General features: G+C 45.0%; 2 protein-coding genes and 1 pseudogene across 4 annotated transcripts in view; 2 read left to right on the forward strand and 1 right to left on the reverse strand.

Moving 5' to 3' along the window:
- Window positions 1–529, reverse strand: part of LOC137640210 (nucleoside diphosphate-linked moiety X motif 17-like) — a 42640-nt gene extending 42111 nt beyond the window's left edge. Inside the window, exon 1 of one of the 2 annotated variants that reach the window (XM_068372758.1) lies at window positions 346–529. The gene's annotated coding sequence lies outside the window, so the exon portion shown is untranslated. Of the gene's footprint in view, window positions 1–341 lie in introns of both variants that reach the window. The other variant, XM_068372759.1, reaches the window with a different exon arrangement.
- Window positions 1–26622, forward strand: part of LOC137640214 (beta-1,3-glucosyltransferase) — a 288282-nt gene that overhangs the window by 114065 nt on the left and 147595 nt on the right. Inside the window, exons 1-2 of one of the 2 annotated variants that reach the window (XM_068372762.1) lie at window positions 2467–2590; window positions 24076–24265. In XM_068372762.1, coding sequence (XP_068228863.1) covers window positions 24223–24265 — 43 coding nt within the window. In that variant the 5' untranslated portion in view covers window positions 2467–2590; window positions 24076–24222. Of the gene's footprint in view, window positions 1–2466; window positions 2591–24075; window positions 24266–26622 lie in introns of those variants that run through there. The other variant, XM_068372763.1, reaches the window with a different exon arrangement.
- On the forward strand, window positions 8246–8364 carry LOC137640337 (5S ribosomal RNA; annotated as a pseudogene).

Here is a 26622-nt window from a genome sequence, read left to right on the forward strand (position 1 = left end):
CCAGGCCTGTCCCAACGAACTACAGAGGCCTCAAGCTAAGATGTATGACTTCCAAGGGAATATGACTTTGATAGAACCAAGTAAATATTTTATAAGGGGAGACCAAGGCTACAAAAGGTAGGTCATTTTGGGTTTGCTATACATTTTACTTTTCAAACACTAAGCAAAGATATAGTAAACTTAAAATTTTCGCTATGACTAGAAACATTTTTGGGTCATTGAAATATGTGGTCAAGCATTAGTTTCCCTTTTATAAAAGATATATGGTGATTAAGCTGAGCGCTGGTGGTATTTCAATATTGAATTTAATACTATGTACAAGAAGTAATTTCATCACTAACCTACCAAAATTAAGGGTAAATTTGCCTTAGGAGCTCCAATCACTAAAATTAGATCGATCTTTTGTCCCTGCAACAATTATTGCATAATCATCAAGCCTTTGAACTTCGTACTCGAGATTCTAGAGAGTCGAGAAGTTGAGAAATCACTAATCAGCTGTTTACTGTTTTGACACACGCACACAAACACACACACACTCTCTCTCTCTCTCTCTCTCTCTGTATGTATGTATGTATATATATATATATATATATATATATATATATATATATATATATATATATATATATACACATACATATATTATTCACTTACTCTTGTTCAAGCCCCAACCTAGCTTTCATGATCCCAACCCCTTTAAAATGACAACCAATCCCAAAAGCTTGTTTCCCATTTCCCTCAACATCTACTTTATTATTTTTCTTAAACTAGTTGATAACCTTCGATTAATTCAGATTTTTACCTAAAACCCATTGATAACCTTCGAATAAAGTCAAGCATGAATGTGTTTATTATGAAGTCATGAATGAATGCAACTATAATGAAATCTATTGAAAGGTAGGGCATGACTGAATATGCTGAGTTGAAAGACATTCAAAGGGAAGTTTGCTTCAGAGGACATATGTTGTCTAATCAAGGACGAAGAATACAAAGCAAGATATATTTAGCTGCAAGAAATTATATCATTATGCGACAATGGAATAGAAGGGGAGACAAAAGCTGTCCAATAGGAAATTAGTAGACTACCATCGTTTTATTTCGTTTACCCAATTATCCCTTAAAGCCACCACTTTCCAAAGTATTTACTCAATGTCTTTTCTACCTGCAAGTAAGACATAATCCACTAATCTAATAACATTGCCAAATATATCCCATGAAATATTTAAGGGGCAAAGAAGACAACATCGTAAAATATAGGGGCAATGCATGAGCTACAATAACGCTTGGCAACAAAGAGTGATAGTGAATAATTTTTATTCAGTAGGATATTGTATATAAGAGACAGTCAGTTAAGCCCGTAGATGAACGGAAGCTTATAGAGATTATGGTGAAATATATCACACTAAGTATTAAACAATGTTAAACACTTAATTTATACAGAATGGGCAATTGTTTTCCTTATTCCCACCCCCTTATTACTGACAGTCTCGTCCTGCAAATTTGCACTACCAACAATGCAATTAACCAATGGTCAGATGCTTTTTATGAAAGGAAAAAGCAAATTGAATTGTTAGCATGTGTTTCTTAATTGCTCATCATATATTAATTCTGCAGGTTAGTCTCGCATACAGCAGCCATACACACTGGAACGGTAGGGATGAATTATAGAAAATATCGTTATTTTCACATCTATATAGAAATAAATGTTGTATGTGAGGTGACAGACAATACGTAAAGCAGGTAGTAGTATCACAGAGAAACAAATTTTGAAACCTAACCGATGCAATCATAGACAAGTTAGAAATAATTTAAAGATAAAAAAATGGGTCGTAGAAGTCTTTTCAAGCGCCTTATACTGCACATGTCTTATATGCTTACTTGTGACTGTCAATCAATCGGACTGTGAGGGTAATACCAGGATACCATTTTTATACTTATTCTGGAATTTTTGTCATGTAGTTATCCATTTTCATCCATTGACATCATTTATTTTATTTTTAACTTGTCTATGATTGTATCGTTTAGGTTTCAAACTATGTTTCTCTGCGATACTAACTGCTTTACGTAGTTTCTGTCATCCCACTTTACTTAGTGTCTGACACCTCACATACATTTATCTCTAGATAGATGTGAAAATGACGATATTTTTAATTAATTCATCCTTAACCTTCCAGTATGTATGGCTGCTGTATGCGAGACTAACCTTCAGAATTAATATATGCTGGGCAATTAAGAAACACATGCTAACAATTTAATTTGCCTTTTCCTTTCATAAAAGGCATCTATCTGCTCATTGGTTAATTGCATTTTTGGGAGTGCAAATTTGCAGGAAGAGACCGCTGGTAATAAAGGGGTGGGAATAAAGAAAACAATTGCCTGTTCTGTTTAAATCAAGTGTTTAACATTGTTTAATAACTACGAGTGTTATCTATTTCACCATAATCTCTATTTGCTGCCTTTCATCCAGGAAAGGTGTCTTTAGTTTACTGACGTACCCTGATTGGTAGATTATTTCATTTGTTTACAAACATTGATGCAGCCACTGCCAGGTCCGCGAGTCCCATTATACTTCCAGCGGGACAAACAAATCGTAATTATAACAAATCTTTCACTTGTGTGATCTTTGGTCATTGAATTCAGACTGTTAGGATTAATAAATGTGTGTTCTTTGGTCATTGAATTCAGACTGTTAGGATTAATAAATGTGTGTTCTTTGGTCATTGAATTCAGACTGTTAGGATTAATAAATGTGTGTTCTTTGGTCATTGAATTCAGACTGTTAGGATTAATAAATGGGGTAAATTTAGTCCCTTGGGATAGTCGATATCTTTCTTATTACTTAATAAATCGTTTTTCTCCACGGGGAAAATGTTCTTTATATTGGTCTGAAATAGCTTAATATGAAGTTATGTTTTTGATTTACACTATAGTATTACGATTTACTCTTACCCCGGCAATAATTTCTAAGTTTAACCTGGTTGGTACACCATCTACGGGTAACATTTCGGTAGAGTCCCACCCAGTAATTACCTCTTGCCAGTACATAGGAGCTTGATGGTTTTCTTTTTTTGTTAGCAAAGCGAGGGCATGCGGATAAAAAAAAAATTATAACATTTCAACAGTCAAATTGTTTTTGCTCTGCTCGCAAAAAAAGAAAAACGACAAGTTCATACGTACTAGGAAGCAGTAATGGCTCTGGGTGGGACTCCACCGAAATAATACCTTCGTTTTTACTATTAATGGTTTACCATCCATATACATAATTACTGCTTGGTTAAGTTTGTTGTTGGTTGCGACACGTCCAGTACATTTGTAATAAATACTGCTATGATAGTTATCATGAAATGCCAGGTAGGGAACATGTCATTATAATGCATTGGACGCTGAAGCAGCGGCCAAGGTATTTGATCGTAAAATTGCCCCAAACACTGGTTCCTGTTTGACTTAAAAAACATTCATTTGGCAGCGCGTTGTTCACCTATCAGGTGGTGTCGCAAGATTGAAATTTAGTGATGTTCCGACTTATGTTTTTGCTAATCCCAACAATCTAAATTCTTACCCCCACGTTAAGTTTGTAGTTCATTGGGACACGTCCTGGAATTATATCAATCGTTTATTTGATATATACATGTACCTGTATACTGTACATCCAAAGTATAGTTGTTCCGTAACCGAAATACAAACCAAGCTATTTACATTGGGTTTACCTTTTAACGTAGCTGAAATGGCGAGCCATTAGAATTTAACGAGGGTGTAATACCCCCGCGCTAGTTAGCGGGGGGGTTAGGGGAGTGGTAGATAGCTACCCCTCCCCCCCCTCACACACAGGTGAATGCTCCACTTTCACTTTTGGCTCGGACATGGACAGCCATTGTTGTTTTGTCTTTACTTAATCACTTACTTTTCTTTTACTCAATATATATGTAAACATTTTCTCATGTTTATGTATATATTTGAGTATAAAAATCAGTAAGTTTCCTTTTCAGAGTTTGTGCTTGTGTGTGTAGTGTAAGATATCTTCGTGGAGCCCTCGGCAGTTAGGCCACCATGGTGTAATTTTATGGGTCGCGATCGAGTTTGACTTTAGTCTTTCTCTCTCTCTCTCTTGAGGTCGTTCACCCTTTTACTACGTTACTACGCCTTTTGTAGCCTCCTTCCCGTGTGGGGGGGTTGCTACGCCGTACGTTTTGTCTCAATTAGTTTATGAATCTAATTGTATTTGTTGTTTTTTCAGCTTTGTAGAACGATTCCTTTCGGGGTTTTCGTTCTTTCGTTAGTGTTCATTCATTTTTAAATTACATAATTACATAGTTACATAATTATAATTGTTATAATTCTGTGTTGGTTACAGCTCTCCATCCGTGAGTGTAAGTGGTTGTGAGGGCACGTGCCTGTTGTGTAATTCTTGTGTTCCTTTCCCTCAGGATTCCTCTTCGGAGCCTTCCCGGGGGATTGAATGTGTACTAATGATTTTTGTTTTATTTTTTTACAGTTACCGATCTAGTTCGTTTCTGTAGTATGGCAACGGTGTGAGCTGTCTTGTTGAGGCCTGGGGATTCGGCTGTTGCTGCCTCCTCTATGGTTTTTTGTCAGGGGCGTGTCTCCTTCTTCTGGAAGTACTCCCGTGACGATTGACAGCTCTCCAGTTCATTTTAGAACTCTCAGGAGGCTCGCCTCCTTGGGTGGGTAACTTTCCTTCTGAGGGAAGTTTTGCCTGTCCAGGCTTGAGTTTTTCCCCTTTTGGGGGGTTCTTCTCTTGCGTTTTTTTCGTGCGACTATGCTCTTGGTGCTGAGCGGTTGCACCTGCAGTTTCGCTCAAGGGGCTGGGCAACTGCAGGAGCCCCTCTTCGGAGGATTGCTCCTTTTAGGTCACTGGCTGACCAGTCTCTTCTACGAAGTGTTTCTCTTTCGTTCGCGAGAGAGTACACTCATAGAGACTCCTCTTCGGAGGATTCTTCTGCTGTTGTTGCTGTTGGCCTCCTTCGCCCTAAGGCTCACCGTCCGCCTCGTTGTAAGGTCCTCCCATCTCCCTATAAGGGTGCTAAGAGGCGCATTTTTGAATCTCCGTATGCAGCCTACACTCCTTCTTCTTGATCTTCCGCCCCTGGTGCAGATGGACAGCAGTCTGACCTCGTCTTCCGACGGGCAACGGTCTTCCCGACGGACAACGGTCTTCCGACGGACATCAGTCTCCCGGCGGACAGACAACGGTCTTCCGACGGACATCAGTCTCCTGACGGACAACGATCCCTTCGGGGCAAAGGGTTGCCTCCCACGGGGGTTCTTCCCTTGCGTGTCAGGGTTCCCCTGCGCGCCCTTCTGCTGTGTTCTCTCCTGCTCAGTGTTAGCGCACAGGCGCTCTCCTGCTCATCAGCGCTTTCCTGATCGCTAGCGCTCTCCTGTTCGTCAGCGCTCTCATGATGATCATCTCTGCTGTTCCTGTTGGTTCCTGTAACGCGCCCACGTTCGCCCTCGCGATCTAGAACTTCGGTTCAGGTCTTGGACAAGGATTCTTCTTCTATGCACAGGCTTCCACGCGTTGCCTTCTGCTCGCCAGTGACCATAGACGCGTCAACGTTCACCTGCTCGTCAGCGATCTCCTACGCGTCAACGATCGCCATTGATCTGCCACGCGTGTCAGTTCCCCTGGACACCATCAGTAGCGATCTAGCGCTCGCCTGCTGTGGACCACGATCTCCGGTAGCTGAGTCTTGCCGTAGATCTTCCTCCTGCTCGCCAGCGCTCACCTTTACTTCTGTCCTTCTGTGCGCCAGCTTTCTTCAAATCGCCAGCGCACATCTGCGCGCCCTTTTTTTTTTTGCCACGCACCAATGGGCGCCAACAGTTGTCTGACCGTCTAGGATCGCCTGATTAACAGCTTGCTTCAGTGCTTACCTTCCTGAGGCACCTGCGCGCCTTCTGTTAGTGCGATGCGCGCTAACCATCACTAGTCTCTCTCGCGTTAGCAATCGTCTACGCACCCGCGCGATTCTTCACCTGCGCGCTAGCGTTTTGTTAACGCACCACCGCTCGCCAACGCGCCGTCGCGCCGACGCGCCATCGCTTGCCGACGCGCCATCACTTGCCAACGCGCCCTCACTCTCCTACGGGCTATCGCTCGCCAGAACGCGCCATCGCTCGTCAACGCGCCATCGCCTGCGCTCACCCGCGCGCCCACGTGCCTACACGCCTACGCTCATGCGCGACCACACACATGCTCTCCAATGTTTGCCCGCGCGCGAACCAATGGTATTCCTTCGCGCAGACGGACGGTGTTCCGTCGCCGGACCGACGGTGTTCCGTCGCCGGACCGACGGCGTTCCGTCGCACGGACCGACGGCGTCCCGTCGCGCGGACCGACGGCGTCCCGTCGCGCGGACCGACGGCGTCCCGTCGCGCGGACCGACGGCGTCCCGTCGCGCGGACCGACGGCGTCCCGTCCCGCGGACCGACGGCGTCCCGTCCCGCGGACCGACGGCGGCTTAATTCTTGCAGTATCCATTGCTCGCCTATGGGTTATCGCTCGCCGACCACCAGCTCTTGCCCTTCCTACCACGCTCGCCCTCCTTCTGCGCTCCTTCGCTCACCTTCGTTTGCGTTCCTGTGTGCCCGCGCATGGGCGCTTCCACGTTCGCCCACGCGCAAACCATTGATTTACCATCGCGCGAGCGCCAGGGCGATTGCGACCGCGATTCCTGTTGGGGTTTCGCAGCATGGCCCGCCTGGCGAGTCTTCTGGAGCATATTTCCAAAACACGGCCTCACCCCGTAAACGCAGAGCATGGCACATGCAAGAGCAGGAAGAATCTTCAGGGAGGTCTGAGCAACATTCTTCTTTCCAGAACCTGGGTTAGCCCTTCCCCGTCATTCCCTGGAAGGGTTTTGCCAGGGGGCTTTCTGTTCGAGATTTCTCCTTCGGCCAAGGGGTGACTGGTTTACCCCTTCCTCTTCTCCATCTTGTGAAAGGGGCTTACCAGGTCCTTTCCCTCCTCGGTTACGACCCGAAGTTTTGTTCAAGGAAGCTACAGGAAGGTCATGGGTACTTTCCTCCTCTCGGTCTCAAGCACTTTGGCGTTTCGTCGTCAAGTTTCGAACTTGCGGGCAAGCTCGATGTTGGACCATCTGGACGCAATGTCCGAGGGCTTCCTTTCGGGTGTCTTATCCGTGGATGTCGACAACCTCAGACACCCTTCCATCCTTGAGAAGAGTTTGTTTGTGCCCAAGGACAGAGACATAGACAGCGGTTGTGCGGAGGAAGTCGACTTCCGTTTTCACTCCTCCAAGGCGTTTTCTTCCAGACCCTGCAGGGCTCCAGCGCCTCTTTCTTTCAGCCACGTCGGCCTAAGTTATCGGAACGGCTACGACAACTGAGACAAGGTGTCCAATAGCAGTTCCCTCCTGTCAGGAACAGGTGGCACGGGAGGCTCTCCCGGGGGGGCATAGTCCTAGAGGGAGCGGCAGAGTTTGCGAACTCTAGGATTGGCCCCCCCCCCCCTTGCAGGGTTCACGCTGGGAGGATGCCTAAGGTTACTCATCCGGATGACAGCTTCCCGATGTCCATTCCTGCACGATCTCTGTGATCAGCCAAGGATATCGCGCCTGCCGTCTCTGTCAGCGAATTCAGTGTCTCTGAACCTCTATGCCATAGGGTTGGCAAGAGTTTGCCCGTTTGGGCAGAATGATCCATGCCTTTGGAGAAGGTCCTCCATAGGATCGTCGACGGCTTCACCCCCCGGCTTCTTCAGTCGATCCTTTCTTGTAAGGAAGTATCTTGAGACGGGAGTTGCGTAGTCGACCTCTCAGCACTGATCAAGTTTGTCGAACAAACTTCGTCCAGCGTGGAACAGCAGAATCGATCAGACTGGTAACGAGGCGACAGGACTCCTTAGGCCCTGGATCGGAAGGACGGGTACTTTCAGTTTCCATTCCATCCATCTTCCAGGAAGCTCGTGGAATTCAGCCTAGACTACAGGTTTCCTGCTTAAGATGCAGTGTGGCGATCCCGCCGTGGCATCGCAGGTTTTTCCCCAGAGAACTCTCCCTGCTTTCCTCATGGCCGCTCAGGTGCAGGCTTCCGCCTCCTTCGCCTTTTGGAGGTCTGGTCAACTCCGGTAGGCTCGGGTTCGACCTTCTTCAGCGCCGGGACATGCTTCTGGATGCTTACCATGAGTGGGGGTTCATGGTATTTTGCTAGGAGCCTTCTCTTCTTCTGCCTCAACATCTGGAGTATCTAGCCATGATATTGAGTCAACGGCCTTACCACGTTGGAAACCCCGCTTCTCGTCCGTCCAGCGAGGTTAAGCAACGTCGGGTCTGGTCAGTACTTGGATGGGTGTCCGCCTGGGGACGCCAGATTCTGTTGCCGCCTCCTCCGAGCCTTCCCTTCAGATGACTCTGGCAAGGCTGAGGAGAGTCGCAGTACCTGTTCTCAGTCAAGCAGGGCTTGCAGCCCTACCTTGGCTCGTTTCCTAGTTCTCTTTTCCTCATTGACCCGTCTAAAGTTCCGAACGGTCGCCTCAGGATAAGTTCCCTGTGGGGCGGCCCAAGTTCCGGTGGTTTCAAGGCAACGATTAACCGGACTTTCTGGCCCCTATGGGACCAGCAGAACGATTAGACCTGCAATGGGTGTTGACCTATGGAACCTCTTGATGGGAGTGGATATTCTCGTCCTTTCCCCACTTTTTTTATGCTGTTCTCGGACTCGTCAAAGAAAAGGGGGGGGGGGGGGGGCATGTTCCGGTCCAGGCCTATGGTCAGGACTTGAAGGATACCTCTCCATCATTCAGGCAGGCTTAGGGGCCGTAGTCTGGCCCCTCTACAGATCCTACAGCTCCTGCCGAGTCGCTTCGTGCGCGTCGACTTCATGGTACTGGCATGTTCTAACTAACAGGGGACGCATTTTCTACCTTCGCATCTTGCAGTAGAGATACTGAGATGATTTGAGATCCTCTTAATACTACCATCGGCTCTCTCATTCCGGACAGAGGAATGTTCTCTCGGACTATCCGAGCAGAGCCTCGTGTAGAGAGTGTACCTGGGGGTCTTTGGCCTTGAGTAACCAGCAAATCCTGGCCTGGGGGACTTGATTGTGACAGCTTGGAACCTCAAGCTTCCGCTGTTCTTCCCCCCAGTCTCAGACCCCGAGACTCTGGCAAGATGCATTCCGGTGATGGTGGGACAACATCGACGCCTGCGTCTTCCCTCCTTTGTTGTCTGTTGAGAATGGGTCTCAACAAGACCAGGTTGTCTGTCAACCTTTCAATGGCCCTGAGAGCTCCACTGGGACTATACGCAGAACGGTTTCCAGACCCTCTGCTTCCCCTGATGGAACTCCCGGGAGAGCTTCTCCCACGGCACAGGCTTCTCGAACAACCACACTGCAACATCTTTCACGAGCCGGGGCGTCGCTTCGGCTTCATGCCTGGAGACACTACGCCTCCTCCTCAAGAAGAGACAACCTGCTACAGTCGCAGGACGGAGGTCGCGTCATCTGCGATAGTCATCCGCAGGGGTCTTCCAGGCGAAGTGGAGAGTCTTCGGTGGTTGGTGTCGTGGGAGATATACCTCTTCCCTTGAGGCCTCTTCTCCAGCAATAACGAACTTATTGCCTTTCGGCGGGGGGAAACTCCTTTCCGTTCTCGGCAATGAAGCCTGTCGCTCAGCCTTCAGGCTTAAAGGAATAACTTTTTCCTTCCCGCAGGACCTTTCCTCGCTCATGCGAAGCTGCGAACGTCCCTGCCCTAGTCGGAGTGAGACCTCCAACATGGAGCATGGCTCGGACTTTTTAGTCCCTTAAGAGATCTTCTCAAGACCCTTTACGTCAGGCCTCTGATCGTATTCCGTCTTGGGTCTCCTGCTCACTCTGGCCGCGGCCAGTGTGTAAGCAATCTTCTTGGTCTCGTACGACTCCGCCCTTTCTAAGGAATGGGGGAAGGCAACATTCAGGTTTGCTCCTGAGTTGTTGGCTAGACTCTGAATCTTGGGGTCCTGGCCTTCGGTCCAATTCCTTCAAGATTTCGAGTCACCATTCTATATCTGATGTCCCAAAACCTTCTCCTTCTTGCCTGTAAAGGAATCGAGAGGTTAGCTTTGGGAACAGCTGTAGTTTGTCCTCACGTGCAACCGGGTTGGGAGCACAAGAAGGACACGGGGGAGAGTCACCAGTATACCTCTTCAGCTTGGACTCAAGGACATTCATCTCTACCTGAATCCAGACCCTCCCCCGTCACGTCGCCCTACAACACGATGTCGGATACATCGCAACGTCCCTCGCCTTCGAGTAATACTACTCTGTGACGCAGGTGTTACAAGCTGGAGTCTGGAAGCGTCTAATGACCTTCGCAGCCCGCTTCCTGCAGGGCGTGACCCACAGGAGTTTCGATATGTTTCTATCGCTCTGTGGTGGCTACACAACAGCTGGTCTAACCTCAGGCTCCTTTTTGGACAGGTAGCAGAAGGTTGAGGGCATTGTTATCAGGTTTTAGTCTGCATGAACGAAAGAAGTATGTCTGGCCCTTACTTCTTTCTTCATTTTCCCCTCTACTGGGAAGCAGCATCCTGGTCTCTGCATAGCTGACTTCGAACCTCTGCAGGTAAACCATGCTTCCTTGTGTTCCGAGTATTGAGTCAATACTGTCGCGTCCCCCATACCCTGACGAGGTGGTATTGGGAACGTCCTAACCCAGAGTTCCTTCTGGAACTCCAGGTCAACTGCCTAGGACGGGTCACACTTCTTCCTTCACACACAAGCTTATGTAGGCCACACGGTTCCTTGCTCCCGTATTTGATGCTGTTCTCAGATGCTTCGAAAAAAGGATGGGGTGCCCACATGCTGCACCACGACCTCCGGCCTTTGGTCAGAGTCAGAAAAGTACCTCCATATAAATCTCCTAGAGTTGAAGGCCATCTTTCTGGCCCTTCAACAGTTCCAACAATTCCTGGCGGGCCACTCAGTGGTGGTGATGAGCGACAGCACCTCGGTAGTGACTTACATCAACAAGCAAGGAGGTACTTTTTTGCAGCACCTATCCCATCTAGCTGTAGAGATACTGAGATTGGCCGAGATCCACACGATACCACTATCGGCACGCTTCATTCCAGGCAAAAGGAATGTGCTCGCCGACAACCTAAGCAGAGCATCTCAGATAGTGAGTACCGAGTGGTGTTTGGCATCACGCAGAATTGTTTCCGGACCCTCCACAACTCCTAACGGAGCCCCCAAGAGGAGAACCCTCCACGACACAATCTACTCAAACAACCACATGCCAACATATTCCACAAAGCCGTAGCTTCGCTACGACTTCATGCCTGGAGACTACCCAGCATCTCCTCTCTCAGAGAGGATTTTTGCAACAAGTTGCAATTAGGATGTCTAGATACCTGCGAAAGTCATCAGCAGCAATCTACCAGGCAAAGTGGAAAGTCTTATGTGGTTGGTGTCGTGGAAGGGGTATCTCTCCTCTCAATGCCACTATTCCAGCTATAGCGGAGTTCCTCGTGTATTTGCATGCATGAAGAAATGCGCCTGTCAGTCTCGGCAGTAAAAGGCTATCGCTCAGCCTTAAGCCTCGCCTTTAGACTGAAAGGAATGGTTATTTCTTCATTGCTAGAACTTTCTTTACAGTGATCCCTCGCTACTTCGCGGTTCGACCATCGCGGATTCACCACTTCGCGGATTTTTTTCATAACGCATGTATATACATATATCGCGGATTTTCCGGAAATTTCGAAAATACCGCGATGTGACCGATGGTGCGAGATTGGAGAAAGTAAGGAAAATTGAATCATGATTGATTTTCAATATAAATGAAACTTTGAGGAGCAACAAAGATATAATTTGTTAGAGAGATAGAGAGAGGTAAGGAATGGGAGGTAGTGAAAAGTAGCCAAGAGAGAGAGAGAGAGAGAGAGAGAGAGAGAGAGAGAGAGAGAGAGAGAGAGAGAGAGAGAGAGAGTGTTTGTGTGTGTGTGTTGTTTTAAATGTAATAAACAAAAAAATTTGATAGGTTATAACACATTGGTGCTTATGTAATATCAACTGTATACGGTTTGAATAAGTTAAGAAATGGTATAAACGATACTTTGTTAGTGTATTCGTACACTCTCAAGAGCGGCAGCTAGACATCAGCTGATCTAATCACAGCCAAAAGTAAAACAAAAAGAAGTCAACAATACTCGATTTTTAAAACACACCCGAAATTTAAAAACAAAAGTAAACGCTTTCTTAATGTGCAATTAACTATTTAAAGAGTAGCAATTTTCTAAAGTAAAATGATGTTTCCCAAAAAATAGTGGTTTGCTGATGAAAAAAGATGCCGTATTTTTAGCAACGATTGAAATGGATGTAAACTCGGCATAATTTTTTCGTTTCATATTTAATTGACACTAAGAAAACTAATTTTAGTTTCTTCATCCATATGTAAGTATTGTATAACACGAAGAGAGAGAGAGAGAGAGAGAGAGAGAGAGAGAGAGAGAGAGAGAGAGAGAGAGAGAGAGAGAGAGAGAGAGAGAAAATCAGCTGTTGTATTCGAATGCCGTATTTTTGTTTCGTGAGAATTTCGTCACCACGACTATAACAACAACATACTGTACTGTACTGAACTTTACAATATTATACAGACTACTGTAATATGATAAAGTAAAATATTTGTAATAACCTATTTTATATGAAATGGGGCTATTTTTTTTATTTAAAATTTACATTTACGTACGTAAAACAACTCTCTCTCTCTCTCTCTCTCTCTCTCTCTCTCTCTCTCTCTCTCTCTCTCTCTCTCTCTCTCTCTCGTAAATTGTTTTCCTGCTTTGCTACGTATGTATGATTTTATATAGATACGGTAAATGATATTTGTAATAACATATTTTCTAAAAGCTTTTACAGTACTGTAATATTATTTATCACTTTCATCATGCGCGTTAAATGCCTTCGTTTGTTTACTGAGCGTACTTTATGACGCCGTCGTTTCAGGCGCCGTTATAAAGAAAAACATTTCATTTGGAAGTCCTAAGAAAAATTAAGTAAAACATTGGTAATAACAAAATCAACATACTGTACTGAATAATCAATATAATCGATGCAAAAACTAACCTATACACAGATGTGTAAATGCGTTTGTTTCTTCATTATGATCAGAGATAAACGTAAACAAAACATTGGTTGCCATTTTTTATCATGCTTTTTGACGTGTTTACGAAACGCATGATATAAAATCGCCTTTAATTTTTGTGCCTGTTTTAGTTTAGGGTACTGTAGTACATGCATTAAGTTCTGTACATTAAAGGGTAGTTTGTTAACAGTACTACGTACAAGTGAAGGTTTTAAAAGTCTTAATATACGTGTTAAATAAATAGGTAAATATGGTGTCACTACTTCGCGGATTTTCACCTATTGCGGTCGGGTCTGGAACCTATCTACCGCGATAAACGAGGGCTCACTGTACTCATACGGAGTTATGAACTTACCTGTCCTCAGTCTGAAGTGAGACCTCCCCCATGGAACGTGGTTCGAGTTCTCAGACGGTGTTCCTGTTAGCTTTGGCTTCGGCCAAACGAGTCAGTGAACTTCATGGTCTCTCATACGACATCGCCCATTCAAGGGGATGGGTAGAGGTAACGTTCAGCTTCGTCCCTGAGTTTATTGCTAAGACTCAGAACCCGGCAGTAGCGGATCCACGATTCGACTCCTTCTGGATTTCTAGTCTCCGTACTGTAACAGATAACCCAGACCATCTCTTACTATGCCCAGTGAGGAGTTTGAGGCTGCATCTTAAGAGAACAGCCGCAGCCCATCGTCGTGTACCTGCACTATTCGTCAGCACAGGAAGGACCAAGAGGAGGATCACCAAGAACACCATCTCAGCATGGATTTACAAGGTCATAGACCATGCATTGAATCCAGACCCTCCTTAACGTCGCCCCAGAGCTCATGATGTCAGGGGCATAGCTACGTCCCTGGCATTCAAGAGAAACGTCTCAGTGACGCAGGTTCTTCAAGCTGGAATGTGGAATTGTCGGACCACATTCACATCCCACTACCTGTAAGACGTGACCCACAGGAGACTCGATAAGTTCTCTATCGGTCCTGTGGTGGCTGCACAACAGCTGGTTTAAGACCTCAAGCTCCTTATTGGACAAGTAGCAGAAGGTTGAGGGCATTGTTACCCGGTTTTAGTCTGCGGGAATGAAAAGGTTTGACTGGCTCTTATTCTTTTCTTCATCCTCCCCTCTCTTGGGGAAAGTAGCATCCTGGGTTCTCTGCACAGCTGACCTCAAACCACTGCAGATAAACCATGCTCCCTTGTGTACCTAGTATTAAGATTAATACTGTTGCGTCCCCATACCCTGGCGAGGTGGTATTGGGAAAGTCTTGGTTACACAGTTTTTCCTTCTAAAGACTCCGAATAACTTTACCTGTATGGTCACACTTCTAAATACCTCAACACACAGCTTGCGTAGGCCGCGGACCTTGTGTAATAAAGTTTTAGCGCGTTGCAGGGACTCCTTATTTTTGAGTTCTGACACACTCAGATAAGGAGCACCCGGGTAAAGCCAAGAGCCAGATTGGCAGGGACGTCCACCCTTCCTAATGGGTGAGTCACCCCTAATAGATAGCGTGGTATGTATTCCAATTACGGAACAAATGACAAATTTGTAGGTAATTTGTATTTTTCAATATTAAACTTAGCCGGTGATTATATAAGCTGCAACTCTGTTGCTCGACAGAAAACTCTACGTTCAAAATACGCCAGCGATCGCTATGCAGGTAGGGGGTGTACATCAACAGCGCCATCTGTCGAGCAGGTACTCAGTACTCAATGTAAACACAGAACCAATTTTCTCTCTGTCGGGCTACCGGCAAGACCTACTAATACGCTGTTACTAACTGGATTTGTTTTCACAACTATTTGGTGAAGTACACTATTCTAGTTTTGAGCTTTCGCTATGCAGGTGTTTTATCTTCATCTCAAAACTTGAACTCGTTTTGGATAGATTTAATTAGGGTGACAAAGAGAGTATGGACTCTCTTTCACTTTTAAATGGCCGACCCTTCCCTTAGACGGAAGTGTGTTTAGGTTTTTAGTAATTTTGCTTAACACGTTATAGATCTATATATTTTATATCTCTCCGCCTTTTTTAGGCCTCTTCGATTAACTTTCCATTTATTATAAACATATAAAGATAATTTTTATGTTTTGTTTATATGCGACCTTTCCTGATAGTAGGCGGTCCTAACTTGGAACCGAAGTTAATCAACGTTGAGCCCGTTATATCGTATTTAGCCTTTAAAGAATTTAAAACTTTTTAAATTTAATGTTTTATGAAAGAATTTCTTTGATAGTCTTCGTACTGTTTTCAAAGATGAACTAACGTTTAGTTTTTTAGACTACGCAGTTGTTGACGTTCAGGACGTTCAACATGCGCTCTATCGTTACGATAGAGAGAGAGTGTATCACGGTTTCACTTTGCAGTAAGAGTAAATCGATTCTGATGTTTTGTTCATTCTTTCTTAGCTTTAATGTTTTAAATTCTAAATTAAAGGAACTTTTTATTTGGAAAACCTTTCAGTTTTTTCCTTTAGTCAAATAACATGTTTTTTTTGACGATATATAATTGGGCTCTTCTCTTAGGTGCTAAATCAAGAGAGAAAGAGAGATAGAGATAGAGACGGAGGGAGAGAGAGGAGAGAAAACGTTCCGTTCAAGCGGGTAACGTTGTTCTCGTGTTACTCTCGTCGCTGTACGGGGAATAAGGTAAAACGTTTCTAGGGTTTTATTCTTGTCCCCAGGCTATGTGCGGTGAGAGATTGTAAACGTAGTTTATTTGAACTAGTGTTTAGTCTCTTTCCCAGCCACTGAATTTTTTTATCTTTATATATGTTTTCTGTTTTTTGCTAGTATTAATGAGCTGCATTATACGACTGATTTCGCAATTACTATCTTTTAATGAGGGTAGAATTGCGTGTTTCAGGTAGAAATCAGTAAAAGTTTCGATTTCAGTGAAATAAGTACAAAACAGAAAATCGAAGTGATAAAGTGATATGCGCAAAGTGTTACAGTGTTGCGTCCGAGGGTTCGTCTGTTCGTGCCTGTCGTTCACCTAGTCCGGGACCTCTTGCAAGCTCCCAAGCCCAGGGGAGAAGTAATGTCGAACGACTTATGGGTTCGTCAGGCCTTGATCAACGAACAGACGTTTCCCTCCGTGGTTTCGGGCGTATCTACCCAAGATCGCCCCACCCACACAAAGACGAGAGAGCCCATTTATTTCTCGTCTGCGGAAGAGGTTTCTCGTAAGAAACCATGGACCAAGGTCTCGCAGCTTATTAAGCGCAAGTCGGTCCCTTCCGCGCAAGTCCAACGGCCCAGTTGTAGCCACTGGGTCAGTTCGGACTCGCTGCAGTCTTCCGACGACTGCTCACCTCCTAAGAGAGGCAAAGCGGTACCGCATCAGGCAGTCACACCGTCTGTTGCCGCACCTGCTCCTGTAGACCCTAAGTGGTCTTTGCTGCAGACCATGCAGTCTCAGTTAACGTCATTGATGCGGGACTTTCGTGCGGAGAAGGTTGACACTGCACCAACCTCTAGCCTACAACCAACCACGGTTGTGCGTCCTGTGGACGCTGAGGCGACCTTCTGCCGCACTCCAGCTGAGAGAGTCCCGCCACCCATGCGTTCCAGTGTACCCTGCCAGCCGCATGTTGACGTTCAGTAACGCACGGAACCTTCCGTTGACGTTCGCGAGGTACAACAACAGTCTAAGTTGTTTTGTTTTGACGCGGTGCGTCAACCTCCGCATTCTAGAGTTGTTTTGACTGCTCAGTATAGACAGTCAAAGCAGTCTCGAGTGAACACTGTATGTCCTCACGCACCTGTTGTGGTTGACAGTTCAGTTGTTGACAGTTCACAGACTGTCAAGCAGTTACATGACGTTGCCTTCTGGTCTGCTACTAATGCACCAGTGAGAGACCCACTGAGGTAACCTAGCTTTTATCGGACAAGGTTCCTGTAGATGAGAAAGTGCTGTTCTCCCTCCTACTGATATTCCCTTGAGGACTCTGTCATTTGGAGAGGAGCCTTAAGCTGCTTAGCCTCCTATGGACTTTAATTAAATCATGATGATTTTTTAAGGATCTTCGTCCGGATCTTGTAACTGCTGCTCCTCGTTCGCCTAAACGTCAGAGCTTACACTAGGCCTAGCTACTTCGAAGCCGTTGTTTTTAAGCTAGTGCTCTCTCGCTCTCCTAGAGAGCGTTACGTTGGCTAGGCGACTGGTTTTTGCACCAGGAGGAGTTTTAGGGATACAGCCTTTGATTTCCCTTCTTTTAAACTGGCTTATAGAGCGAGAGTCTGATAGGACACGAGAGAAGTTCTCGGCTTGGGAGTTCATGCCTCTGCCCAGATAGACTTCTCAATTCTGGTAGACTCGCCCTGGCGCCTAGCCAGGAGACGCTCCAAGTTGTTTACAGGTCAACTTCTCAACTTTTGTCGAGCCCTTGAAGTTTTGCTGTACTATTATGTCACACATAACAAGGCTTTCAGGGATGGTAAATGGTTCCGCCTCAGTCGCTAACCCCGTCTGTTGCCACACCTGCTCCCGTAGACCCTAAATGGGCTTTGCTGCAAGACATGCAGTCCAAGCTTGCGTCCTTGATAGAGGACTTAAATGCGGAGAAGAACCTTCTGGCCAACAACCTTCCGGCCAACAACCTTCCAACCGGTTGGTTGTGCGCCCTGTTGACGCTGAGGTAACCTACTCGCGTCTGCCAGTTGAGGTGGTTCCTCCTTCTGGCCAACAACCTTCCAACCGGTCGGTTGTGCGCCCTGTTGACGCTGAGGTAACCTACTCGCGTCTGCCAGTTGAGGTGGTTCCTCCACCGATGCGACCCAGTGTGGGTTGCCAGTCGCACGTTGACGTTAAGCGACGCTCGGAGGTGGTTGTTGACGTTCAGGACGTTCAACAACCAGCAGAGGTGACTTGTTGTGACGCAGTGCGTCAACCTCAGCAACCCGGTAGGGTGTTGACTGCACAACCCAGACAGTCTAGACAGTTTCGGGTTGACGCTGTACTTCTCGCGCACCCATGGTTGTTGACAGTTCACAGACTGTGCAGCAGTTCCATGATATTGCGTCCGGCTCCGTCACGCATCCACCAGTGCGACCGGATTCAGCGAGTCAGACGTTGCCCACTCCGTTGCCGTTTCCTCATCAGTTTCGGATGAGGAACCCTCTGATGAGGACGTTGCTGAACAAGACGATCAGCCCCCAGCCCTGCTATCCATCCAGAAGATGCTGAAGAAGGAAGCTGCCCAGTCAGGCTGTGGATGAGTCTGGTAGGGACACTGTCATCCGTGGATCAATTTGTGTCACTAGGAAGACTACACCTCCATCCTCTTCTATACCATCTAGCTTTTCACTGGAAAAAGGACAAGACGCTAGAAGCGGTCTCGATCCCGGTTTCCGGAAAGATAAAGTCTTGTCTGACTTGGTGAAATGACTATATCAACCTTAGAGAGGGTCTTCCCCTGACTGTTCAGACTCCCAACCGCGTTCTCTTCTCGGACGCATCGGACGTAGGCTGGGGTGCGACATTAGACGGTCGGGAATGCTCGGGATTATGGAACTCGAGTCAAAGGACAATGCATTTCAACTGCAAGGAGCTACTGGCAGTACGTCTGACCTGGAAAAGCTTCAGGTCTCTCCTTCAAGGCAAAGTGGTGGAGGTGAACTCGGACAACACCACGGCTTTGGCGTACATCTCCAAGCAAGGAGGGACCTACTCTCTGACATTGTACGAGATCGCAGGGACCTCCTCACCTGGTCAAAAGGTCTAGACATATCACTAGTAACAAGGTTCATCCAAGGCAACTTGAATGTCATGGCAGATTGTCTCAGTCGGAAGGGACAAATAATTCCAACAGAATGGACCCTCCACAAGGATGTATGCAAGAGACTTTGGGCCACCTGGGGCCAGCCAACCATAGATCTCTTCGCAACCTCGATGACCAAGAGGCTCCCAATATTTTGCTCACCAATCCCGGACCCAGCAGCAGTTCATATAGATGCCTTTCTACTAGATTGGTCACATCTAGATCTATATGCATTCCCTCCGTTCAAGATTGTCAACAAGGTACTGCAGAAGTTCGCCTCTCACGAAGGGACAAGGTTGACGCTAGTTGCTTCCCTCTGGCCCGCGAGAGAATGGCTCACCGAGGTACTTCGATGGCTAGTAGACGTTCCCAGAACACTTCCCCTAAGGGTGGACCTTCTACGTCAGCCACGCGTAAAGAAGGTACACCAAGGCCTCCACGCTCTTCGTCTGACTGCCTTCAGACTATCGAAAGACTCTCGAGAGCTAGAGGTTTTTCGAAGGAGGCAGCCAGAGCGATTGCTAGAGCAAGGAGAACATCCACCCTTAGAGTCTACCAATCGAAGTGGGAAATCTTCCGAAACTGGTGCAAGTCAGTATCCGTATCCTCGACCAGTACCTCTGTAACTCAAATAGCTGACTTCCTCTTATATCTGAGGAAAGAACGATCTCTTTCAGCTCCCACTATCAAGGGTTACAGAAGCATGTTGGCATCAGTCTTCCGTCACAGAGGCTTAGATCTTTCCAACAATAAAGATCTACAGGACCTCCTTAAGTCTTTTGAGACCACGAAGGAGCGTCGTTTGGTTACACCTGGTTGGAATTTAGACGTGGTACTAAGATTCCTTATGTCAGACAGGTTCGAACCGCTACAATCAGCCTCCCTGAAAGATCTCACCTTAAAGACTCTTTTCCTGGTATGCTTAGCCACAGCTAAAAGAGTCAGTGAGATTCATGCCTTCAGCAAGAACATCGGATTCTCATCCGAAACGGCTACATGTTCTACAACTTGGTTTTCTAGCCAAACACGAGCTGCCTTCTCGGCCTTGGCCAATATCGTTCGATATTCCAAACTTATCGTATGGTTGGAAATGAACTAGAAAGAGTCTTATGTCCTGTAAGAGCTCTTAAGTTCTATTTAAAAACCTTTACGAGGCCCGTCTGAAGCTTTATGGTGTTCAGTTAAGAAACCATCTTTGCCTATGTCAAAGAATGCTTTATCCTATTTTATCAGACTGATAATCGAGAAGCTCATTCCCATCTGAATGAGGAAGACCAAGCTTTGTTGAAGGTAAGGACACACGAAGTTAGAGCTGTCGCAACTTCCGTGGCCTTTAAACAAAATAGATCTCTGCAAAGTATAATCGACGCAACCTATTGGAAAAGCAAATCAGTGTTCGCGTCTTTTTATCTTAAGAATGTCCAGTCTCTTTACGAGAACTGCTACACTCTGGGACCATTCGTAGCAACGAGTGCAGTAGTGGGTGAGGGCTCAACCACTACAATTCCCTAATTCCATAACCTTTTTAATCTTTCTCTTGAAATGTTTTATTATTGTTTTTGGGTTGTCCGGAAGGCTAAGAAGCCTTTCGCATCCTACTTGATTTGGCGGGTGGTCAAAGTCATTTCTTGAGAAGCGCCTAGATTAGAGGTTTTGATGAGGTCCTGTTGTATGGGTTGCAACCCTTGATACTTCAGATCCTAGGGGTCGCTCAGCATCCTAAGAGGATCGCGAGGCTCCGTAAGGAAGACGTACTTAAAAAGGCAGAGTAATTGTTCAAGTCGACTTCCTTACCAGGTACTTATTTATTTTATGTTTGTTATTTTGAATAACTGCTAAAATGAAATACAAAATACTTAGCTCATAATAATGTAAACAAGTAATGCTGGTCTCTACCCACCCCCCTGGGTGTGAATCAGCTTATATAATCACCGGCTAAGTTTAATATTGAAAAATGTTATTTTTATTAATAAAATAAATTTTTGAATATACTTACCCGGTGATTATATATTAAAGGACCCTCCCTTCCTCCCCAATAGAGACCCAGTGGACCGAGGAGAAAATTGGTTCTGTGTTTACATTGAGTACTGAGTACCTGCTCGACAGATGGCGCTGTTGATGTACACCCCCTACCTGCATAGCGATCGCTGGCGTATTTTGAACGTAGAGTTTTCTGTCGAGCAACAGAGTTGCAGCTTATATAATCACCGGGTAAGTATATTCAAAAATTTATTTTATTAATAAAAATAACATTTTTCCTAATTATACAAACCTTAGCTATTCATACAAACTTGCCCGCCAGCCCTATCCCCCTTGAAGTTCTACCTCCAAGCAAATTGAGCTCAATCACAGGTGTGTGAGAGGGGGTGTTGGTAGCAAGCTACCCTTCCCTACCCCCGCTAACTATCTGTGTGGGTAGTTAACCCTCGCTAAACTTTAATGGCTCGTCATTTCAGCTACTCCGAAAGTAATACCCCTAATAAATAGCTAATGTTTGTATAGTTATGAAAAATAAAAATTTTCTACGAATTTGTCATCTTTTGGTGGGTGATGGGAAGCCCCGCCCACCTATCAATCAACAAGACTAGCGCTTTTGACTTCGTCCACAAGTAGTCATACATACTCTTGCAGCCTCTAAAGTTTTGGGTGTTTTTTTAATTATTTTCTTTCTCTTTCCAGAATAAAAGTATAAATTTGCAGATATGTAGCTGTGTCCAGGTAGACCTGTATGAAATTAATGAAAAATGCAAGGATATACAGTTGTTTATGCATAAAGCTGACAAAAAGCATGGAAAGTTTATGTACAAACCTGCCATTAATTCTAATCATCCCTATGCTTTTTGTGTGGAGGTATGACTTTGCAGTTATCCTCTCATTACTTGTGACTTTGTGATGACAATGGCAACCTGAACCTAAGGATGTTGGCCTTCCTTGGGCATCGCTGGTGCTCTGTTGGAAGGAGAAGGTTATTGCTACTGCCAAGACTTCTGAGGCAGCCCCTGCAGTGACTTCCCTACTCCTGCAACACCTGTGGAGATGCTGGAGATTGTGGCACCTGCACGTGTGGTATCTGCTGCTTTTGAAGCAGCCTCTGTGGCCTTTTTTCGAAGTGGGAGTGTTGGTGTTGGTCTCCAAGACCTCGACTTCAAAGTCTAATTCTTCTTGCTCCTCTTTTCTCTCATCTTTGTCAAATTCTTCAGATGTTGCTACTTCTAAGAAGAAGAAAAAGAAGAAATCACTGAAGAAGTCCAGGAAAACCGATTGACAGGATTCTCCCAGCCTATGCGTGAGAGAGACTGTGCTGTACCGAGAACTCACCCAGGCAAGGCAGATGTTTAATTTCACACTACAGGAGTTAACACTCCTGCTATACGAATGCTTGGTTTCATACCTTACTAAACACTTGCACTGTCAGTTGAGATGAAGGGCTCTGTTCTTCTCCCCCTTTTCCAGACTGTTCGACCAATCGCAAAGGGTTTAGTGAAACTATGAGTGGTCTCTTTTAACATCCGAAAGAGAAACGGTGCTCTACTGAGAACTGACCCCACCAGAAGGTGTCATATTACTCGGTACAGGAGTGTACACTCCTGCTACCAGTACTCAGTCTCATACCAGATTGAACACTCACTGTCAGTTAGGTTGAAAGCCTCTGCCTTCTCTGGAACCAACAATCGGTCTCCTTGTTGTTGCGAGCAACAAGATTTTCCCTTACGTGAGCGTGATTGGTCATCTTGTGGTTGGTCACTATTATCTGCTTTTTTGGTCAAAGCAGATTGTGTACTTTCTTGTTCCTCTCTTTGCTAAGATAAGTTCCTCTCAGTCTCAGCTGGGAAAGGCTACTTCTTACCCTTGGGCACAGTCATCTGAGTAACATAGACCTATGCTCCTAGTGGGAGTTGTCTATGCTCATGAGGAACTTTGGGCAGTCTTCTCCTCCCCAGCTCCTCAGGCCTCGGAGTGTAATGCGACCCATGTTCTTAAGTCTCTAATGCAGGCCTTATGCAAGCCTTTGAGAAGGATGTCAGCTAAAGATCTAATTCTTAAGGCAGTTTTATGATACAGTATTCCCTCAGTTAAGTGTGGTTGAGAATACGATCTTTGGTCTTCTCAGGATCGGTCTCCTCGTTGTTTGTCTGTGCACGATTGGTTGCAGTATAATTGGTCACTGCATGATATGTTGTTGTGAGATCGGTCTTGCGATCGATTGGTTGTCTTGTAGTCGGTCACCATTTTCTGCAGTTGGTGTTTTAGAAAGGGTACTTTTCCAGTCAAAATAGTTCTTGGACTTTCTTGTCCCTCTCTTTGCTAAGAGAAGCACTTCTCATTTGTTATTGGGAAAGGCTATTGCTCAGCCTTGGGCACAGTCATCTGATTGAGGAACAGACCTCTGCTCCTTGTGGGAGTTGTCTATGCTCATAAGGAGCTTTTAGCAGTCTTTTCCACCCCAGTACAGTACCTCAGGCCTAGGAATGGAATGTGACCTGTGTTCTCATCTCTTAAGTGCACCTTATACAATCTTTTGTGAAAGGTGTCAGACAAAGAAATGATTCTCAAGACATTGTTTTGGCTAGCCTTAACTTTGGTGAAGGGGGTTTGCGAGCTTTTGGCATCTCGTATATCACTAGATAGTTTGAAGGATGGAAGGTCTCCCCAAAACCTAGCTGTCCATAATACCAGGTTCAAGTCCTTTTCCATCTCTCAGAAGGCATCCAGTGGAGATCTGAATGAATGGCTTCTGTGTCCTGTGAGGACTCTATGTTGCTATTTTAAGAAGACACATCACTTCAGACTTAAGCTCCGAAGACACTTATTAGTACCAGCAGGAGGAAGAGAAAGTTATCCAAGAATGCTGTTTCATTGCAGCTTTAAGAGACCATAACATGTGCCTGGTCCTCAACCATGGAAGGGATTGGAGGTCCAACTTGGGCAAAAGGTTATGGATTACTGACAGATGTGTGGGTGGTACTTAGCTACTCGTTTATCTTATATCAGTTAACTCTCTTGTTAGTAAGCTTTAAAAGATATATTTTCTGCTCACACCAGAAATACACTGCATAAAAGATTCTGGTTTGCATATTTAGGAAAAAGGTAAGTGTTAAAATTTGTGTTATTTTCTAAAATTTTATTGCAATTCAATAGACATCCATTTTATTTAGAAGGTACTGCTTTTAAAAAATAGATTTATTTCAAACTTTTTCATTTTACTTTCAGGAATTCTTCTGCTGTTGAAGTTATGACGCATTCAGGATTACTTTTCATAACACACACCGTGGAATATCATCTGATATAAAGATCAATTCTTTTATCGTTTACTGGAATACAGTGAGACCATTGGGTGGAATTCTGTAAAGATTGAAGATGAAAATTCTATCACTAAATACATCAATATTGAAATTATCATGTAAGTTTACTTCTGATTTTTGTTGCTGTGTTATGTAAGGCTAAAATATCAAACTACTGTACTGTACCTAGTTCATGGAGGAAATTGCTCATTCATAGGCTGTTGCTGTAGGGTGTTGCCAGTATGAAAACTTTTTGTCTTATGGCAAATGTTTTATGATGAATCTTTGTACCAACTGTTCTTTTAAAATTTCTGTTCTAATTTGACTTCAATTTTTTGTATTGTTTATTGGAACACAGTGAAACTATTGGGTGGAATTTTGTAAAGGTTGAAGATGAACGTTCTATCACTATAGTCAAACCAAACGGAAGTGGTTGATGAGACAGAATATATCATGTCAAAATTTGACTATCGGTCAATTTACCTAGAGATTCCGATTTATAGAAGTCTCGAAACAAATATGAATCAAGGTCTTAAAGGTGGAAGATTTCCGTCTAAAGCCAACAGATAGGTCTTCGTTCCATCAGTCATAGTTCCAGATATGTTCTTCTTTTCGGGGTATTTTTCTGGTGGGCAGCTGAAAACAATTTGGAACCTTGGAAGGACTCTGATCGTAGGTCAACCACATACCAGATTCATCGGAGCTTTTTTCGATCCTTAGACCAGTGGTCATAGCCCATTAGACGCAAAGGCTACCAGAGATAATAGATTACAAGGCATTCAAAAATATATTTCTCCGTATAACCCACATACAGGACAGTCACACCTCTCTTCACCAAAGAATCTGCTTACGAAATTATCAAACTGCAAAACGAGATGCGAATATTTTCATGACTCACTTTGCGTAAAATGTTTCATTTTAAGAAAAGAGATTTGCCAGCCAGGCCAAGAATAAAATAGTCACCCAATAAAGAGTTGAAGAAATTAAATTTAGACTATAGAAAATAAAGCTGTAGTCTATAACAGGGGTAACTATAATAGTACAGTACATATGGTACTGTATATTTTATTTTTGGGCTCGGCCATGTCGTCCTGATGGAAGGTTTCTTTAGGTAGCTTTCTAAAGGATATTTGCTACAGTGATAGTCCCAAAGAATTAACCATAGGTCTCCAGAATTCTAACTCCTGACGTGAGTATCCTTAATATAGCTTTAAGGATATCGCATAATATCAGGGGACGTATTTTTTGATACGACACATAGCAATCTTCACCCCGAATAGATTTAACTCTGAGGGGGAAGAGTGGCGAACGAAAGGGGAGCCGTTATCAAGGTATCCGGTGGACCTCCTCTCCGTACTACTACGGCTCATCATTCCTTTTTAAATATTAAACTTAGCCGGTGAATATATAAATAGCTGACGTCTCCGACGGCCCGACAGATTCCAAAAACTCGCGAGCGATCGCCATGAAGGTTGCGGGTGTGCCCACCAGCGCCGACTATTGGCCAGATACTGCATATACTTCTCAACCAAACCAGTTCTTCTCTGTCGGTGTCACCGACAACATTGGTTCCGCTCGCTCTAGACCTCGAGTTTTCTACCGAATTGGTGAAGTACTTTGTTTTGGTTTTATTGGCTTTCGCTGTGTTGGTTTGTTCCTTCAATAAAACTCTTGAAACCCTTTTTTGTTTTTTGTTGATGAACTTGGCTTTCCTTTGGATTTTCTCTGGATTTTCATAATGGCTGACCTATCGCAAATGTGCGAAAGATTGTAACAAACGTCTTCCGAAAGCTTCTATCGACCCTCATACTGTTTGTGCTAATTGCCGGGGTAAATCCTGCCAATTAAGAGATCGGTGTGAGGAGTATGTGGTTTTATCGGAGTTCGAGTGGTTAGAGTATGAAAAATATACTAGGAAACTCGAAAGAGATAGGGTGAGGAGAAGCTCGTCTAGATCTTTAGAATTTTCCTCCTCCCATGCCCCTGAACCTAATCCTTCCCCTGTAGTGGTAGTTTCTGAACCCCCTATTGGCACTCATGAACCTTCAATGCGCGATATGTTTTTAGCTATTCAAGCGTTGGGTGAGAAGGTTGAAACCTTAGCCTCGGACAGGAACCAGCTTATGTCCGATGTTAAGCTATTAAAGAGTCAAAGTGGTAAAGTGGAAAGTCAAAGTGGTAAAGTGGAAAGTGCGCAAAATGTGTTTAGTGTTGCGACCGAGGGTTCGTCTGTTCGTGCTTGTCGCTCCCCTAGTCCGAGACCTCTTTCAGGCTCCCCTGCACCAGGGAGAAGGAATGTCGTAGGACTTAAGGGAGCGAGAGGTGTAAACCGACGTACAGACGTTCCCTCTAAGGTATCAGACGTTTCTCATCAAGAACGTCCTTACCATAAGACGGGGGAGACTAAGTTCTCCTCGTCTTCCGACGATTTGCCGCATAAGAAACCTTGGCGTAAGGTTTCTAGACCCTTAAAGCG

Source organism: Palaemon carinicauda, chromosome 4, assembly GCF_036898095.1.
Source record: "Palaemon carinicauda isolate YSFRI2023 chromosome 4, ASM3689809v2, whole genome shotgun sequence".
NCBI classification, from domain to species: Eukaryota; Metazoa; Arthropoda; class Malacostraca; order Decapoda; family Palaemonidae; genus Palaemon; species Palaemon carinicauda.